Source organism: Octopus bimaculoides, chromosome 9, assembly GCF_001194135.2.
Source record: "Octopus bimaculoides isolate UCB-OBI-ISO-001 chromosome 9, ASM119413v2, whole genome shotgun sequence".
Lineage (NCBI taxonomy): Eukaryota > Metazoa > Mollusca > Cephalopoda > Octopoda > Octopodidae > Octopus > Octopus bimaculoides.
The window spans coordinates 68,672,377-68,691,003 of record NC_068989.1 but is presented as its reverse complement, the minus strand read 5'-3'; the positions used below and the strand labels follow the sequence as shown (position 1 = coordinate 68,691,003).

The window sequence follows — 18,627 nt, the reverse complement described above, 5'->3', positions numbered from 1 at the left end:
TGGCCGTTTTCGTGCGGGTGACACGTAAAAGCACCCACTACACTCTCTGAGTGGTTGGCGTTAGGAAGGGCATCCAGCTGTAGAAACTCTGCCAAATTAGATTGGAGCCTGGTGTTGCCATCCGGTTTCACCAGTCCTCAGTCAAATCGTCCAACCCATGCTAGCATGGAAAGCGGACGTTAAACGATGATGATGATGATGATGATGATATATATACACACACACACACACATATGATAATAATAATAGCCACAGACATGGCTGTGTGGTAGGAAGTTTCAACATCCATATTCCCATGCAAGCATAAGAATATGGATGTTGAAATGTTGATTGAAGATAAATAATAATAATAATGATGATGATGGTTTTAAATTTTGGCATAAGGTCAACAATTTTATGGGGAGGAGGTAAGTTGACTACATAGGTCCCAGTGCTCAACTGGTTCCTTATATCGACACTGAAAAGATGAAAGACAAAATTGATAGAATTTGAATGTAGAACATAATAAAATTGTTTACCATATTAGTTACCATATTAAATTCCTTAAGAATTCATAGTTACTTTCAAAAATTAATTAAAAATATATATAATCAGTGTATTTTATTATAATCTATTAAGGATAGGGTTAAAATCAAAACAATCGAAGGAGAGAGAGAAAGAATGTCTGAGAGAAGGAAAGATAAAGCTGGAAAAGCAAAGCTGAGCATGATAGAGTCAGAGCAAAACAAAAAGTGACAGAGAGGCAGAACTATAAACTGAGAGAGATAGGGAGGCACAGCTATAGACTGAGAGTGTTAGAGAGGCAGAGTTTCAGAGAGAGAGTGAGTTGCAACTGGGTTTGCACTTTGAAATCAGTCTCCCTTTGGCCATAGGAATTAAACATCCATAGATGGAAAACTGTAAACAAATCTCTACAGAATATCAAATATAAGAAACTTGAAATCATAGAAGAAATTTATAACAGTATACCAAACTAAAATAGCATATTTCCTCAACTGACTGAATGTCCTGCGATGTGATATGTAAAAGCAGAAGCCCTTTCAACATATTAGGTTGTGATGATTATTTTATCAAATGTTGATATTGGCATCAGAAACAAGCTGCAGTGAGCATTGAAGAGAAGATGTCAAATGACAACAGGCAGCATCACTTTACTTTGGAATGTTCAAAATAATAATAATAATAATGCTTCTAACCTTTGTGATGTACTCATTTCTTATCACTGTTGTTTAGAAGATGTTACCCGAGTAATATGATTAATGCAGCACTCAAAAGCTTGCAATCTCCTTTTTGCCTCCCTAAATTCAATTGTTATTCTGTATATATGTAGAAGTTGCCAATGGGGGATTTATATTTTCTTAGTCCAGAATCTCAAGTGTATTAGAGTGCATGCTGATTAGCTTGTATACATGAATGCTTGAGCTTGTGTGCATATATACATATATATATATATGTACATACATATATGTGTGTATTTAGAAGGCACAGCAAAAAAAAAAAAAAAAATCCACATTTTAGAAGTTGACAAAAGCTTCAAAAGCTAAGATGTGGTGTACACCAGTTAAAACTATGATGGTAAGTGGGAGAAAAAAGGTAAAATATTAGCTACCTGAAGACACTGTCATCACTGGCCAAACTGCACTGGCACCACACCAAGAGCCATGTAAAATATGTGATGTTTTCTGCTATACTTTTCACACACATACACACACACACGTAGAAAGGTATATATGAGCATACATAAGTTTGCATGGAAACACACTTGTGACGAATGGAAGAAATTTATAACAAAACTCGGCAACTATATTTGGGGATTACCATTAGTCAAGTGCAAAGATAAAAATACCATGACTGATTTTTAGGTATAAAAATACTGGAAGTTACATTATCATATCTGAGATTGCACTGTATTTAAGGAAATACAGTATATATGTGTGTGTGTATGTAGGTACATATGTATGCTTGCATATGTTCACACAAATGTACACATGTAAATACATAGTCACACACAGACACATCATCATCATATTGGTTTTAAGACAAGGCAGCACATGCACACACACACACACAATGAGCTTCTTCCAGTTTCTATCTACTGAATCCACTTAGAAGGTACTTTTGCCCAATATGTTGCACAATGGGACTGAATTCCAAGCACACACCAACACATCATCATTATCATACTGGTTTTAAGACAAGACAGCACACACACACTCTTGCATGCATTACGCACACACAAGGTTTGTTCATAAATGTCTTGAATTATTATTGTATAAACTACATGAATATCCAGAACTCAAAAGATATTCTGTAATTTATTACAAATCATAGAACCTTAGCCCTATATCAATCATGAACATGAGTGGGCCAAAACATTGCTTTCTCAGTGAATTCAGTTAAACACTTAAACTTGGATGTAATTAGTATTGATTTCTAACATAAATTACAAGACCTCAATTGGTACTTTATTTTACTGACCTCCAGAAAGGTAGAAAGCAAAGTTGACCTTGATGGGATTTGAACTCGGAGCATAAAGATCCTGAGCTAAATACTGCAAACCATTTTGTACAACGTTCCAGTGCATCAACACATTTTACAACTAGGAAAGGATAAATGGGCACCCAAAGGTCTTCAAGACAAAACCAGATTTTTTAATTGAAGAAATCTGAGCAAACGTGCAGGAGTGGTAAGAAGCTCACTTCCTAACCACATGGTCCCAGGTTCAGTCCCACTACGTGGCACCTTAGGCAAGTGTCTTCTACTGTAGCCTCGGGACAACCAAGACCTTATGAATAGATTGAAAGAAGCTTGTCATATATATATATATATATATTTATTATATATACGTACATATTTGTGTGTCTGTGTTTGTCCCCCCCACCCCATCATCACTTGATGACGGTGGTGTGTTTACATCCCTGTAACTTAGCAATTCCAGCAAAAGAGACCAATAGAAAAAGTACTAGGCTTACAAAAAATTAAGTCCTGGGGTCAATTTGTTCGACTAAAAGGTGGTGCTCCAGCATGGCCACAGTCAAATGACTAAAACAAGTAAAGGAATAAAGGTTATTCACATGGACATGCACATTCTTTGAAAAGATGAAATTTGCACACAATCTAAATTTCTCCACACACCCACAGCAAAAAAATAAATAAAAAAAATTAGACAGAATGTTGTCTATTACTGCATTGCTTTAATTAATATTGGTTCCTTGCCATTTTTTAGTCACAACTTTTTGCATTTTGAGTTCGAAAATCTTGTTGGAATTGCTTTTGCCGTTTTTCCTTCCAGTGTCAGTTACAGAAACAAAGCCGTCAAGAACTGGAATCTGTCTAATTGCTAACACCTAAAATTTCTGACCCAGTGCAGTGCTTATATTAGCAATAAATATTAAATACTTGTAAAATTTGAAAATATAAGCTTTTTTATTTATTTATTCTTTTCAAGTTAATCACAAGAAGTTTTAAACCTATGACCTTTACAAACTTCTCAGAACATCTGCAGGGAGGGAAATCATTGTGGTTGTTGTTATTGGTTCCTATTTTAGATGCTTGCCACAGAATGAACTCCAGTAAATGTACCTGATATGTAATATACTAAATGCCATAGGACTGGTAACTTAAGATCAAATTAACTGACAAATAACATAAACAGATGGAATTAAACTTGGTTGAAGTTACAGTAAGAGAATGGAAAAAAAAAATCATGCACTTCAGAAAACATTACTCCCACCCCCATTAATTAATTAGCCTGATTGTGGAGGGCAAGTGAATATATTGAAGTCAGTATCTAGACCTAGGTAAAAATCAAAATTATTTAAAATTATCTAGGCTGTTCACTCTTTACATCCTGCTGTAAATTTTCTAGGTGAAAGTCCAGTCCAGTAATGATTCAAATACAAAACAGAGATGACTAATAAATGGATGAGAGCTTCTCCCATATATTAGAGAGTTCTCTAATTCATTCAAGATAAATGTAAACAAGCTTTGTATGATTCTTGTGATGTGCAATTCAGGATTGGCTGACTGATATACTCCTGTGTTGCACAGGAAGTTAAGAGTTAATTAAGAGAATATCCTGATGGTAATGGAGTATACTAGAAAAAAATTACTATATATGTGAATAAATGCTATGGGTGAGTACAGGAGTTAAGGTGCTGAATTATCTGGTTAACTGACATATGGTTTAGATATTGACATGTCTGGGGATCAAATTATAAGTGTAGGATACTACAATAGCAGTATACAAAAGTGTGCACATACATATTTTTCTATTTCATATCTATTTCTCAATGCTAGCATAGATATGGTATTTTTGTTGTAAATTTGGGCATTTACATAAAGATGGAATAGTTGCCTACTTAACTGTGAAAGAGGAGAGAAACAATCAGAGAATGTGTATGTGTGAGTGTGTGTGTGAGAGAGAGAGAGTGAAAGAGAAGGAGGCAGTTGATTTATTCATGATTCTACGTCAGTTTGATATTTTGCAAAGAGCTCTCATAATATTTTCAAGAGTTTGTAATTTTTTTTTTTTTTTTCATACACGTACATTATGATATTACTATAAAGTTCCAAACCATATGCAGGTGCATATGTGTGCATTGTTAAACATATGAAATCTTTATGTTCTGCTGAGGTACAATGATTGCGGGGAGGTTAATGCTTATCTTTAGTTTCTGTAGCATCAAGTGAATGGGAGGTACGGTGACAACATAAGATTTATTACATGTTACCTAGGTGGATGTGCTTCAGTTTACTGACTACTTTCAGGAATCTGACACTACACTATACATTAAACCCCATCTACAGAAAATTAGCTTTATTCTCATCAAAAGTTTGTAAAAAGTTTGTAGAGTGAATGCGAACATTGTAACTAATACAGTTTACATCAACATTATCATTACCCTCATTGTTTTAACATCTACTATTCCATGTGAGCATGCATCAGAGAGAAATGTATTGGGGCAGATTTTTTATGGCCAGATGCCCTTCATGTTTGCCAACCCTCACCTACTTCCAAGTAAGGAAGTATTTTCTCATTCAACATCATCATCCTTTAACATCTGTTTTCAATGCAGGCATAAAATGGATGGTTTGACCAGTGCTGGCAAGCAGGAGAGCTGCACCTGGTTCTAGTTTAATTTGGTTTGGTTTCTATGGCTGGATGCCTTTCCTAACGCCAACCATTTTATAATGTGTATTGGGTGCTTTTATGTGGTGCTGGCATGATTGCTTTTTATGTGGCACAAGTACATTGTCTTCCTTTACCTTTCTAACCTTTTCTACAAATGACGTTACTCTGTGGTTTTTCAACACTAGACCATTGTCAGACATATTTTCACAGTAGATTAGAAATGGATGACACTGTTTGGTGGTCACACTCATTTACATTTATTGCATGACACCAAAACAAAGAGATACTACTGCACACATGCTCACACATATTGTCAAACCATGCTCATTCATGGTGCCTGCCTCCTTATATATATATATATATATATATATATATATATATGTGCATATATATTTGTGTGTGGTTGTGTTTTCCAATTGTGTGCTGTGTAGACAGTGTTATTATCTATGTCTGACCCATCTTGCCATGACATAAACAATGTCCTTGTTTATGTTTATTGCGAAAACATGACCACTTTTTGAACTAGTTGTTTTTGAAGGACCAGGGCAGAAATAGTAACTTACTTGGAAACAACTGAGAGTTGATGACAAGAAGGGCTTACAAATACAGAAAACTAGTCACATAAGTCTCATCTGACCACTGACAGCATGAAAAAGTGGATGTATAACAATGTTGATAATGATGATGTGTATGTATGTTTGTGTGTGTCTGTGAGTGTGAGCAAAAATATTTAATTGCTTTATATACTTCAGTGTGAGCAAAAATATTTAATTGCTTTATATACTTCTTAATATCAAATAAGCTGAAAAAGTTGAAACCTGTTTTTTAAAGCATATTTATAATTTAGGAATTATAAGGTGAAATATAACAAAAAAAATATTTAAGTTTAACAGCAAAATATCAAAGCTCCTACAAACATTGAAATGGAATTTATTGGGCATGAGACCTTGAGCGGGCTGCCTTGAGTTCAGTGCCTGAGTCACTCAGCTACTGCCTCTCACAATGATTTTGAGATCTCATTTGAGGACTGAAGTACGTAAAGTGCCTTATTTGGTGATGCAATATTTCACTGTTTGAAACCACATGGTTCCCTGTCCTACTGCATGAGTGGACTCAGAGAAAAGAAAATGAAAAAGCTATAGTCTTCATAGATTTCTGGTAGATATTACAAGGAAAGTATATTAAGCTATTTCAAATTAACAAAATACAATTATAAGTCAGTTATTAGGATAACAGCAAATGAAGATGTGACTGGACAAATTTATTAAACAACCAATAGTAAATTATAACATGTTTTGCATATAGAGAATAGTATCATTCGTTTTTTATCTTTTTCAATAAAATATCTAAAATCGAGGATATAATACCCAGAATTACAGAGAAAGGGTAATACTTTGGTATCCATTTCTACCATGCAGTGTTTTGAGAATTTTTCTTTTTTTTTTCATAAGAGATAAACTTTTGAATAGAATACAGACAACACCTAAAAAACTATATGCTAATTGTAGTCAAACTACTAAGAACAATGTGCTAAACAAACAACACTGAAACAACCACCAAATGGTGAACAACACACACACACACATATATATACATATGTGAGATAGTGAACACAGACTTGCAGTGCATAAAATAAACTTTACTTACAGCAAAAATTAATAACTCTCTAAAAACTTTGTCCAGAAGATCAACTAAAAAAAGACAAATCAAAATGACACTGGTGAAAGCTGGTTTCAAACTCTAAAAACAATCATGGGCAACCGGTGGCACACGACCCACATGTGACCCATTACAACTTTTTGAATGGTACACATGTCACAATTATATAAACATACCTTTATTACTGAAAATAAGTAACACAATCCTCTGCATTTGACTACTAATTCAATCCTTTTGATAGCAACTTACTTGTGTTCTCTGATCTAAAGTTAAAACCTTGCATTAAAATTTGAAGCTAATTAGTTTCAAACACTATGTTAATATTCTTTTACTCTTTTACTTGTTTCAGTCTTTTGATTGTGGCCATGCTGGAGCACCGCCTTTAGTCGAATCAAATCGACCCCAGGACTTATTCTTTGGAAGCCTAGTACTTATTCTATCGGTCTCTTTTGCCAAACTGCTAAGTTACGGGGATGTAAACACACCAGCATCGGTTGTCAGGCGATGTTGGGGGGACAAACACAGACATATATATATATATATATATATATATACACATATATACGACGGGCTTCTTTCAGTTTCCGTCTACCAAATCCACTCACAAGGCTTTGGTCGGCCCGAGGCTATAGTAGAAGACACTTGCCCAAGGTACCATGCAGTGGGACTGAACCCGGAACCATGTGGTTGGTAAGCAAGCTACTTACCACAGCCACTCCTACGCCTATATTGACAAAGTTATTTTACTAGATCCATTAATTTAAAAATTAATTGAAATAAAGGCAGTTTATTTCGATGAAAATATAATAACAAAAGGGTTAATTATTCAGATGAGAACATACAGAGACAATCACTTGTTCTACGATAAAAAAAATTAAAAATTTGCTGTTTTAAATAAGAGCCATTATCTACTTCAGGTTCCATCATTACAAAAACCAATTCACTTCATACCTCTCAAAATTTCTAAATTCTTATAAACATCTTACACCCATGTAAAATGCAAAGTAGCCTTGAATCTCCTTTACAACAGTAAATATGCTCTTGCTTCCCCATCATACTTTAACCTCTCAACACCTTGCTTAATGAAACCACCTTATCTCCTATCCTCCTTCTCAGTTGAAGAGGCTCTTTGGTTTTGTAAGTTATAAGGCAACCTCATTAGTAGTGGCACTACAAGAAAGCATACAATACACTCTGTACAATGGACAGCATTAGGAAGGCACTAAGACATAAAAAGCATATCAAAACTGAGACTGGAGCAGGATATACTCCACCAACCTATTGGATCCTGTTAAAATATCCAATCAAAGCCAGTATGGAAAGCAAATGTAAAAAAAAAAAAATGATCAGGATTATGTATATTATTCTTTACTCTTCTATTTGTTTCAGTCATTTGACTGTGGCCATGCTGGAGCACTGCTTTTAGTCAAACAAATCGACCCCAGAACTTCTTTGTGAGCCTAGTACTTATTCTATCGGTCTCTTTTTGCCAAACCATTAAGTTATAATTATAAATAAAGAGATCATAAGTGATCTCCAAGAAACCAGCTTACAAACTATAAAGGATATGTTGTTTGTGTAGTATTGCCCTTTTATGAACAACAATTACCAAAGCCAACACCAAAAGTTATTGAAAATTAAGTATCACCAATTCCCATTATGGATATTCTACAAATGATACATTTAACACAATGACAATGGATACTATGCATCTTGAAAATTACAGTAAAATACCAAGGAAAGGAAAAATAAAAAGAGATTTTGTGCAATTAATAGAAAAATAAATGTGTGCATGATAAGAACCCCAAAATGGAGTGGAGATGGGATCAACTAGAATAACAGTTTAGAGAAAATGGATGTGGGTAAATTCAAATATGGACAAGCTGGGATTAACCGATAGACCTACAGAAACAAGCAGGGGGTGCCACGCATTTTGAAAATCTGCAAAATGCATGAGAAAGATCAAAAATAGATAAATAAATAAGATTGTTCATAATCGAAGAACCAGCAGATGTTATCTATAACCTATTCCTACTACTAAATTATCTCTCTCACATATATATATATATATATATATATATATAATTAGTATCACCAAAAGTACAGAAGCACATTTGGAATTTGGAAGATCATTCATCTGTAAAATACTTAACCATTTTTATTACCATATTCCTGTTGTAAAACACTGCACTTGTTTCAATTGCTTTTTTGAAAATAATGAAAAATTTAGTAAAATAACTCATCATTAAGCTGGTGTTTGGAATATAAATTAACATAAAATTTTGATTGAAAGTTTAAATTTTATTTCACTTTAATCCTTTAGCATTCAGATTACTGTCAAATGTAATACATATTTATTCCCACAGTTTTTAATCCTGCATTATCTCATAGCTTCAAGATTTCAACGATGTGATTGTTTATTTTTAGAATGACAATGTAGAGTAAGTGTGAGAGGCTAGATCTGTTTGAACGTAAAACAGGTAGAATATTTGGGCCTGGTTATTATAACTGGTTCAAATGCTACAAGGTTAAAACAGAAGTTTGTATCATAGAAACAGGGGAAGTTTCAGGTGGGCTAGAAAAAAAAAGTTGAGGAGGAAGAGGTTAAAATGATTTAAAGTTGAACTTGTGGAATATTTCAGTTATATGGCGGATCAGAAAGCTTGGCTAAAATATATACTCTGCAAAGAAAAAAAATGCCTACTTGTCCTGTTGTGATTCAAGGGATTTCTCATTTCATATAGGAAGGTAAAGAATGATGCAGACAGTTTGGTAAGAAGAGATGCAACAACACTGTTAGTAGCTAGATATTTTCATAAAGGGCAAATATAAACACATGCACACACCTGTGTGTGTATAAGAAGTTTGCTTCCGAACCACATAGTTTCAGGTTTAGTCCCACTGTGTTTGTTGTATGGTAGAACATTTATTATATTTATGTGGGTTTGTGTCCTATGAGCAACCTTCAACATTTGCTATCCAAAGGGGTTTTTAATTTACACACTACCATTTACACAGTTCTATCTACTTCAAGTTTCACTATAAAAAAAATGATACACACACACACAGAGGATCTAACCCATTCATTAGTTTTTGTTTACACACACACACACTCTCTCTCTCTCTATATATATAATATTGATTTGAATGGACTTCAAATTTTACCATTAATAGCTCCAATAAGCTGTTGAAGATGAAATTTGAAATTCCAGTCAAAATCAATATTATCTATTTATCAATCTCCCTCTCTCATATATATATATATATATATATATATATATATATATATATATACACACACAGCTTCTGTATCTAAGTGCTATTATATTTGTGTCTGGATGCACCCAGCTATATACCAACATTATCACCGTTTAACACCTGTTTTCTATGCAGACAGGAGTTGAATGGTTTAACAAGAGCTGCTGAGTTAGAGGACTCCAACAAGCTCCATTGTCTGCTTTAGTATGATTTCTACAGCTAGATGCCCTTTCCAATGCCAACCACATTACTGAGTGAACTGGTATATATAAATATAGATCGTGGCTATGTGGTAAGAAGCTTGCTTCCCAACCACATGGTTCTGGGTTCAGTCCCACTGTGTGGTACCATGGGCAAGTGTTTTCTACTATAGCCTCAAGCTGACCAACTGTCCTACTGTGTGGCACCTTGGGCAAGTATCTTCCACAACAGCCTTGAGCCGACCAAAACCTTGTGAGTAGATTTGGTAGATGGAAATTAAAAGAAGCCTGGTGTCTTTACGTGCTGAGTTCAAACTCCGACGAGGTCAACTTTGCCTTTCATCTTTTCAGGGTCGATAATTAAGTACCAGTTATGCACTGGGGTCGATGTAATCGGTTTAATCCCTTTGTCTGTCCTTGTTTGTCCTCTCTATGTTTAGCCCCTTGTGGGCAATAAAGAAATAAGAGTATGGAATAACTAACAAATGGCAGATGCAGCATCATACTATAGCAGCACATGCCTCCATACTACTACTACCTAAAATATAAATATATCGGATTCTGGTAGAGTATCCACCCTTGCAGCATGTGTAACACTATGTTGTAATTGCCATCTGCATATCATACTAAATGTATATATACCAGTGAAAAGCATGATCGTGTAGATTTTGTCAGAGGGAAAAATCTCTTCAAAGACATTTTGTGTTAAAAACACTATCTATCTATCTATCTATCTATCTATCTCTGCATATATATATATATATACACACACACAAGCATACATATTGGAGCAAGTTGAACATTGCTGTAACACTGGACTGCGGTTATACTGGTGAGCTGCTTTGAAGGGTTTAAATCCATCAAATTGACAGCAATATGTATCTTTCTTTTTATGTCATGTACTTATTCTGTCAGTTACTTTTGCCGAACCGCTTTGTTACGAGGACGTAAACAACCCAACACGGTTGTGAAGCAGTGATGTGGTGGGACAAACATAAAAACATGCACGCATGCACATGCCCACACACACACACAATAAGCATCCACAAAGTTTCTGTCTTCAATATTCACTCACAAGGTGAGACCGAACCTGAAACCAGGTGCCTAGCAATATATATATATTAACTGGATCTATGACACTGTTCAATATATACAGCACAAATTTATCTATTTCGGAAGATCGGTAAGTGGTTCAGTTACAAAAAAAAAAAAAAAAAAAAAAAAAAAGAAGGGGATGGTCACGGCTGAAATACCTTTGTTCGACCAGGACTGAATACAGATAAAAAGCAACAAACTACTCAGACGGTTTCTTCCAACCACTGAAAGAGTTCGAATTACCACCTGATTTTTTTTTCTTTCCAATTTTATACATTGATATACCTTACTATTTTCGGTAAATTTTCAGATTAACACCCGCACGATTTTCATTAGGGTGTTAGGGTCAGGGTTAGGGTTAGGGTGTTAGGGTGAGGGAATTCCGTCCCTAACCCTAAAACCCTAACCCTAACACCCTAGTGAAATCGTGCATTTGTTAATCTGAAAATTTACTCTAGTTTCTAGCAAAAATAAATACGACTTTCATCATGAGCATACAAAACTACAGTTTTTGAAAATAACCTGGGGAAAGACTTCCTCCCTGGTGTTTTTTTGTAGGGTACAAAAGGAAGTCTTGTCTCCATGGAAACACATAGATACAAAACGGGGGAGCATCTACACGGTCACTCGACCTGCTAAAAATAGTTGCCAAAATATACAGTTGTGAAACGAGAACACATTAGATGTATAAAAAGACAGGTTGTTTACGACAGAAATACGTTTAGTCACAAGTTTTCAGTCAAGGCTGATCTGAGAGCTAAACAAGAAAGGACTTCAGGAGCTATTCCGAAAGATATACAAAACAGAAAAATAAAACCGATACCATTCTGACGCAAAACTAATTCAAAGTTTCTCAACCAGTTTACCCCCTCTGTATTCCTCACCCCGTTAACAGCTCACCATCCTATTTTCCCCCCACATTTGTGAAGAAAAAGAAATTGTATTGCAATAACATCAGAAACACAATTATTTCACATTAGCATCATTAAAATCAACTTCAAAGTAAATAAATCGGGCGGAGTTTCGGAGTGACTGTCACTACTTCATGGGGACGGAAACAGACTAGAAATCGGGTGGGTTTGTTTACCTTCATGTCTTTTCTTTCTTTCGTGTGTCAATCATATGAAAATTACGATTCTGAAATAAGTTTTTACAAAAAATACAAATTTTTATGCTCGTCGCCATTCACTACTCCTTTTCTTCCACATGATAAAACGATAACTACTCCAAAACTGAGTATTTTTCTCGTGTGACAGGTATGATAGTAAAAATTGATCGGAAAAGGGCACAGAATGCAAAAATGTTAAAAGATAAAATTGAGGTGGAGGGTGGGTGAAGAACCCACTAAATGCTTGTACGTTTCCTTCACTGTGAGGTAGTGATAGTTATTACGAAAGTCCACCGATCAGAATTTACACCTGTCTTACGGGACAGGTGTAATAAAAGAAATTCACGCAAAACTTCACTCATAAATATTAAAAAAAAAATATTGCGAATAAATAAAAAAAAAAAAATTGGCGGCGTTCCAGCTTACGAACAACTTTCTCCGTAGGAAACCCCTAAATACCCGCCCCCTGGAATCCTGAAGTCTCTCCCCCACCAGGATAAGAACCACGGGTATAATTGATTGAATCTGTTGCAGTATTTTATTAACACAGATTCGACTCACCTCGATGAACGACAGAATCGGCACGTTTGGAATGTAAAAAAGTTTTACGTATATACTAAAAACAATTAATCGCACTGCAGGCTCAGTCACTTCCAATACCCACATTTCATACCACAAAAAATATATTCAATATAAAGTTTTCCCCCAACTTTTCTTCTTCTTTTAATGGGGGAAAAAGTCGATTAGTTTAAATTCAAGTCCGCTAAATTCAATACATTTTTCTATAAATGAACTAAACGAAAACTTATTGTAGTATATTTGAGTGTGAGTATGCAATTATATTTAATATATAAACAGCTTTTTTAAAACTGAAAAGATGATTAGTTTAAATTCATTACATTTTCCTATAGGTTATTTCAACTCAAACAAAAACTTATTCCAGCGTGTGCATGGGAGGAGAGCAATTGATATAATGTAAACAGTTAGCATTTTTAATAAAAATAAAAATGCTGAAAATTGATTAAACGAAATTCAAACATTTTCCTATAATCTAACAACAGAAAACTTATTCAAGTGTGTGTGTGTGTGTGCAGGCATGCTTATGAACCGATACTGTTGGAAAATTGACACGTTATGTTAAATACGCGTAAAATAAACTGTATTTATTACACGAACGAAATAGTTTTTACCGAGTCAAGTAAAACATTTCCTGCCACCCAGTCAGTATTCGCCAAATTATCAAGTATAGTAACAGTGGGAGGGAAGACGAAGCTAGGCGTGTGTGTATATTATGTTTCAATGGAAGAAACAACATGCTTAACAAAGCAGTAACGCTGATATGACAAGCTTTGCCTAGCTGGGCAAATGATTACAACAGAGTAATATTTCAAAACTAGTCTTTCAATACAGCGCGCACAAGTTTATAAGAGTTAGATAAAATCGCCTTAAACCGAGATTGTTTATGAGTAACAGCGTGTAAAGTATTACGAGACTTAAAACTAAATGCATAACTTCTAAAAGTATAATTAGCGACACTTTATTCTCAAATCTAGCTGAAGTTGGAGTTAGTTATAGAATAAAGAGTATAAACATATTAAGATACGAGTTTGGGATTATTGATCAACACACGGTCTATTTATTTTAGTAATAAGGATTGAACATAAAATAAAATAAAACGATAGGAAGCAAAAGAAAAAGAAAAGAGGAAAATTAACGACAGTGGGACAAATTAACAATGAGTACTTGGATGGCGCGGTATGATTAATAAAGGAAAACATTAGGGACACTCACTAAACAAAAACAATTTAGAAAAAAAAGACCCCAGCAAAACTTGTATTTACTAGACTTAAATAAAACTGAAATAATTTCTGAAACAAGCATAAGTACTAGAAAGACAACAACATTTATAATTGATATAAACATCGATGAATTAACTAACTTACCAGCTGAAATTCTCTCCTTCTATCGAACGTTAGCTTAATTGCTTTATCCTGCCACAACTGTTCGATACAATCAACATAAGGGAGGAAGTCACTTTCATCCATATCTTGGGCAGATTCGATCGAAAATATCCGATTGGCATATTCTTCCTTTTGAGGATCTTCCCACGGAACCTTTAATTTGTTTCGTGCATCGATCAGGACTTTCATACCTTTTACTATGTTCATATAAATAACCGGTTTGTATTCTCGGAGAGAATCTTCATTGAAGTCATTACCGTGAATTATACGCATTTGCTTAAGAAAAGTACTTTTCCCGCTTTCTCCGGCACCTAGTAATAACAATTTAACAATCAAGCGTGAATTTTTCTTATCCCGAGCCAACATACGATCGATTTTCCGACTTCGACTTCTCTGTACTTTAGCATTTTCAGAGAGAAAACACGAACCCAACCATGAAGCCATTTTGGCAAAGTGTGTTGTGACGTCACATGTAACTTCCTGTCAGACTTGGAATACCTGCAATTGAAACCTCTGTCGCCCTGTTTCACCGAAAATACTTTTTTTTGCTGTTATCTTTAACACTGATGAGAACTATTAGTTTTGTTTTCAGTGCTGTTGTACTTGTTTGTTTTCTTCCTTTTTTTTTTACATACGCTTAATTTTTCTTAAAAGTGGTAAGCCCACAATGATTAAAAAAAAAAGAAAGAAAGAGAAAATAAAGGGAAAAAAACTCAATTTGCTGGTTAACAAATTGTTGTGGGCGGCGAGAGATTAAGCAGGATTGTCAAAGTTTGTCTGTCAAGATCACATGACTCAAGTGACACTGACGATCACTGACTGAATGAAAGAGGAAGGGTGTGTTCTACTGCAGGAACACTTGCATCCTACTACATTTTTTGCTTTTCTAAATCAGATACTTGCACACGCTTAACTATGTATTATATATTTGCCTGTCATGGGCCCCAGCCCACGATTACAGCAGTAGTCAAGAAGTTGTAGCAACGAAAAACTGAAATTAACAAATAGTTTAAAATGTGCTCTAAACTATATTACGAATTATTTATTGATGTATGACGTAAGCCCAAATTTAATATTTAATTTGCTTAGTTTTTATTTTATTTTATTTTATTTTATTTTATTTTCTTACAATTGTTGAACTTATGGGGCTAATTGTCTTGGAAGACTTTACTAGTATTCAAAATATTCGTGCGATCAAAGGAGAAAATACTTAATTTGCTGTAGTTCTTTTTACTTTTTTTTTTAAAAAATAAAAACTTGTTTGAATTTCTGGGGCTAGTCGAATAGAAAAGATTTACTACTATTCAATGTATTAACATGATCAACTGTAAGGAAAATAGTAGAGGGTGTGGGGCGTATGAAGAAGCAAGAAGGAGTGGTCTTTTTGTAATAGTTCCAAACTAAGTTGTCTTCGCAGAGCTGGCAGTCACTCAGCTGGAAAAAATCTACCAATTGCAGGAAGAAAATGGTTTATAGAAGGCGTTTACAGAAAGCGAGGCAAGGAAAAAGAAAGAGGTGGGGGGGGGGAGTGTATGTGTGTAAATAAATATATATAAAAAAACTGTAGGAGGTAGTTATATGAGAGAGAGAGAGAGAGAGAGACGTCAGCTAAAGAATGAATGAATAACAGAGTTTTTGAAATGAGTAAAAGTAACATTACCAATTAAAAGAATTTTTTGTTGTTGCTTTTTGCCTTTTATGGCGCCGTGTGTGTGTATGTATGTGTGTGTGTGTGCGCGTTATTTTCTCTGTTGTCAAGTAGTTGTATAGAGTTTTCTGCTTGAAATATTTACATCAAAAGTAAAAAAAGCTCCATGAAACACTTTTATGCAACAGCGTTGTCGTAAATTTATGACGTCCTTCGAATTCCGAGTTGACGTTGAAGCAATCGTACGGCAAGCTGGTTCCATTGACAACTTTGGTGAGAATGAGTCATAATCTGATAATGTCACGTTATATTTATAGGGGAAGGGGAACTACGAAATAAGTGTTTGTATGATCGTAACTTATGAAGACATTGTTTTGAACTGACAAAACGTTATTAACCCTCTGAGAGTAACACTCCTGAAACTGTTACTTGTTCGATGTTAAAAACTTTATGTCTTATAGTGATCTACATCTAAACAGCTAGAGACGTTTAAAATACGTAGGAAAATGTAAATTTCACTTAATCATTCGTAATTTTGTGTCAAAATTTTGTCGCACTGCTACTTGGTCAGTAACTGAATTGCACTGCAACCTTTTATCATTAAAACAACCTTTCAAAATTTCATGCCAAGTTCTAAACACCAGATTGGTAATGCCATTTATTTTGCTAAATTCTTCATTATTACTAAAACTGATTGAAATATAGTGAGTATATTTCAACAGAAATATGGTGGCGAAAGAGTTATAATAAAATAATATACTGCTGAAATAAAATGATATACTGCTGAAATGGTGGACTAAAAATATACGTATTTAACGATTTAAGTTTCTAGTTACGGCTGGAATAAGTTCTCAGGTCAGTCGGACACGAGCTCGATCAACCGTGGCTGGATCAACTGCATGAAGGCATCTTTTGTAAAACCTGGAACATCCAATGACACCATGATACAACACTGATGATGTGTCCAAGTATTGCATTTGTAGATGTAAGTTGAATACATGCTCTAGAAGGACATCATAAATATTTGGTCGTTTATTTTAGCTTCTTGTTTAAGCTACTTGGATGAGGTTGTGTATTATAAGATCCCAAATAGCTTGCGACACCGGAATACAACACCGATGATGTATCCAAATATTGCATTTGTAGATGTAAGTTGAATTCATGCGCCACATGGACATCATAGATGGTTGGTTATTTACTTCAGCTTGTAGAAAGGCTTCTGCTAAGTTTCGAGGCATCTCACTCAGATTTTCCAGTATAGGAACACGGTCCGATTATACTGACATAAAAAACAAAGGCTAGCCACGAGAAATTAACTGTCGTCATTAAAGGCATAAATACCCGGGTGAACATGGTTCGATCAATCAGAAATGCCAGTATGTAACCAAATAAAAGTAGATTTGAAAGTAGTTTTTGTGAAATTTTCACCTCCTTATAGTTCTGCCGAAGGTTCTAGAAGTTTTGACTGAATGCTATAAAAGTTGGGACATTGAACTCTCAAACAGAACAACCTCTGGTGCTTCATAGAACTCTGTTAGCGGTTTTGTTCTCACTTTTTCTACTTATTCTATCTCTAATAACCATGAACAATTTTCATCTTAATAGCTAAAATATCTCTAAATAACTCAAATATTTCTTGTATGCTGTTTTATTCATATAACTGTAGTACATGCATGTAAGTGTATCAGGTAATAAAAAATATGGAAACTTATAAAAGTATTAGTGTTGTCATTTTCACCTTCACATAGCCTACCTAATGTGATATTTTACTAACAACGACTTAATGTCTAATATCCACTAAAAGCTACTTGTTTAAAGTGCCCGTTGAGAGTGTATCTTGTAAGATACAACACTGACGATTAGTCCAAGTGTCAAGTATCAATGAATATTGAACTCGTGCTTTATAAGGACGTTAAATTTTAATTGATTACGTCAGTTTCTTGTTGAAACTACATATTTTCGCGGACGGTTTATACAGCAGCAGTATTATTTTATTTTGCGGGAGGTCTCTATAAACAGTCGACCACATCATATATGATAAATTTGGTACTTCATTTTTCTAAACGCAAAAATATTTTTATTGGAAATCTGTAATTGCTAGAAAAGTATCTAGGCGTATAAACATTTCTTGTTATTACCGAAGTGAATGCATGTCCACAAAATTACTAATTACATCATGATTGTTTGGTTGTTAAATATGAGAGTGATATTGTAGAACTGATGCGGACAAAAATTGCTTTTAATTCTTAAATGTTACGATTCTCTATTGATGATTTTGTTATTGTTTTTATGTTTTCGACAAACATCTACTAATCATCACCATCAAGGGAACCTCGTTCGATCCGCCGGAAATAGCAGTCAAATGTCCTTCAAATAAATGCATAGCCATTTCAAAAGGAAGGAGACATTAAATTATGTTTTAAATGTTACATAGTCATAAAACAGAAAGCAAGATGGTTACGGCTGGAACGCATCGTTGATCTTAAGTCACCTTTAGCTCTAAGGTTCACTTGGAGCTAAACAACAGCTGCTATCACCACAATACCACCTGCACTACCACCACC

The 18,627-nt window shown here is 34.6% G+C and overlaps 1 protein-coding gene across 6 annotated transcripts in view; it reads right to left on the bottom strand.

The window, feature by feature from the left end:
• Positions 1-16,333, bottom strand: part of LOC106868043 (guanine nucleotide-binding protein subunit alpha-13) — a 114,215-nt gene extending 97,882 nt beyond the window's left edge. For 5 of the 6 annotated variants that reach the window (XM_014913152.2, XM_052970736.1, XM_052970740.1 and 2 more), the window contains exon 1: positions 14,398-16,333. In XM_014913152.2, the coding sequence (XP_014768638.2) occupies positions 14,398-14,859 (462 nt within the window). In that variant the 5' untranslated portion in view covers positions 14,860-16,333. Of the gene's footprint in view, positions 1-6,781; positions 6,826-14,397 lie in introns of those variants that run through there. The other variant, XM_052970739.1, reaches the window with a different exon arrangement.
• Between the last annotated feature and the right edge of the window lie 2,294 nt (positions 16,334-18,627).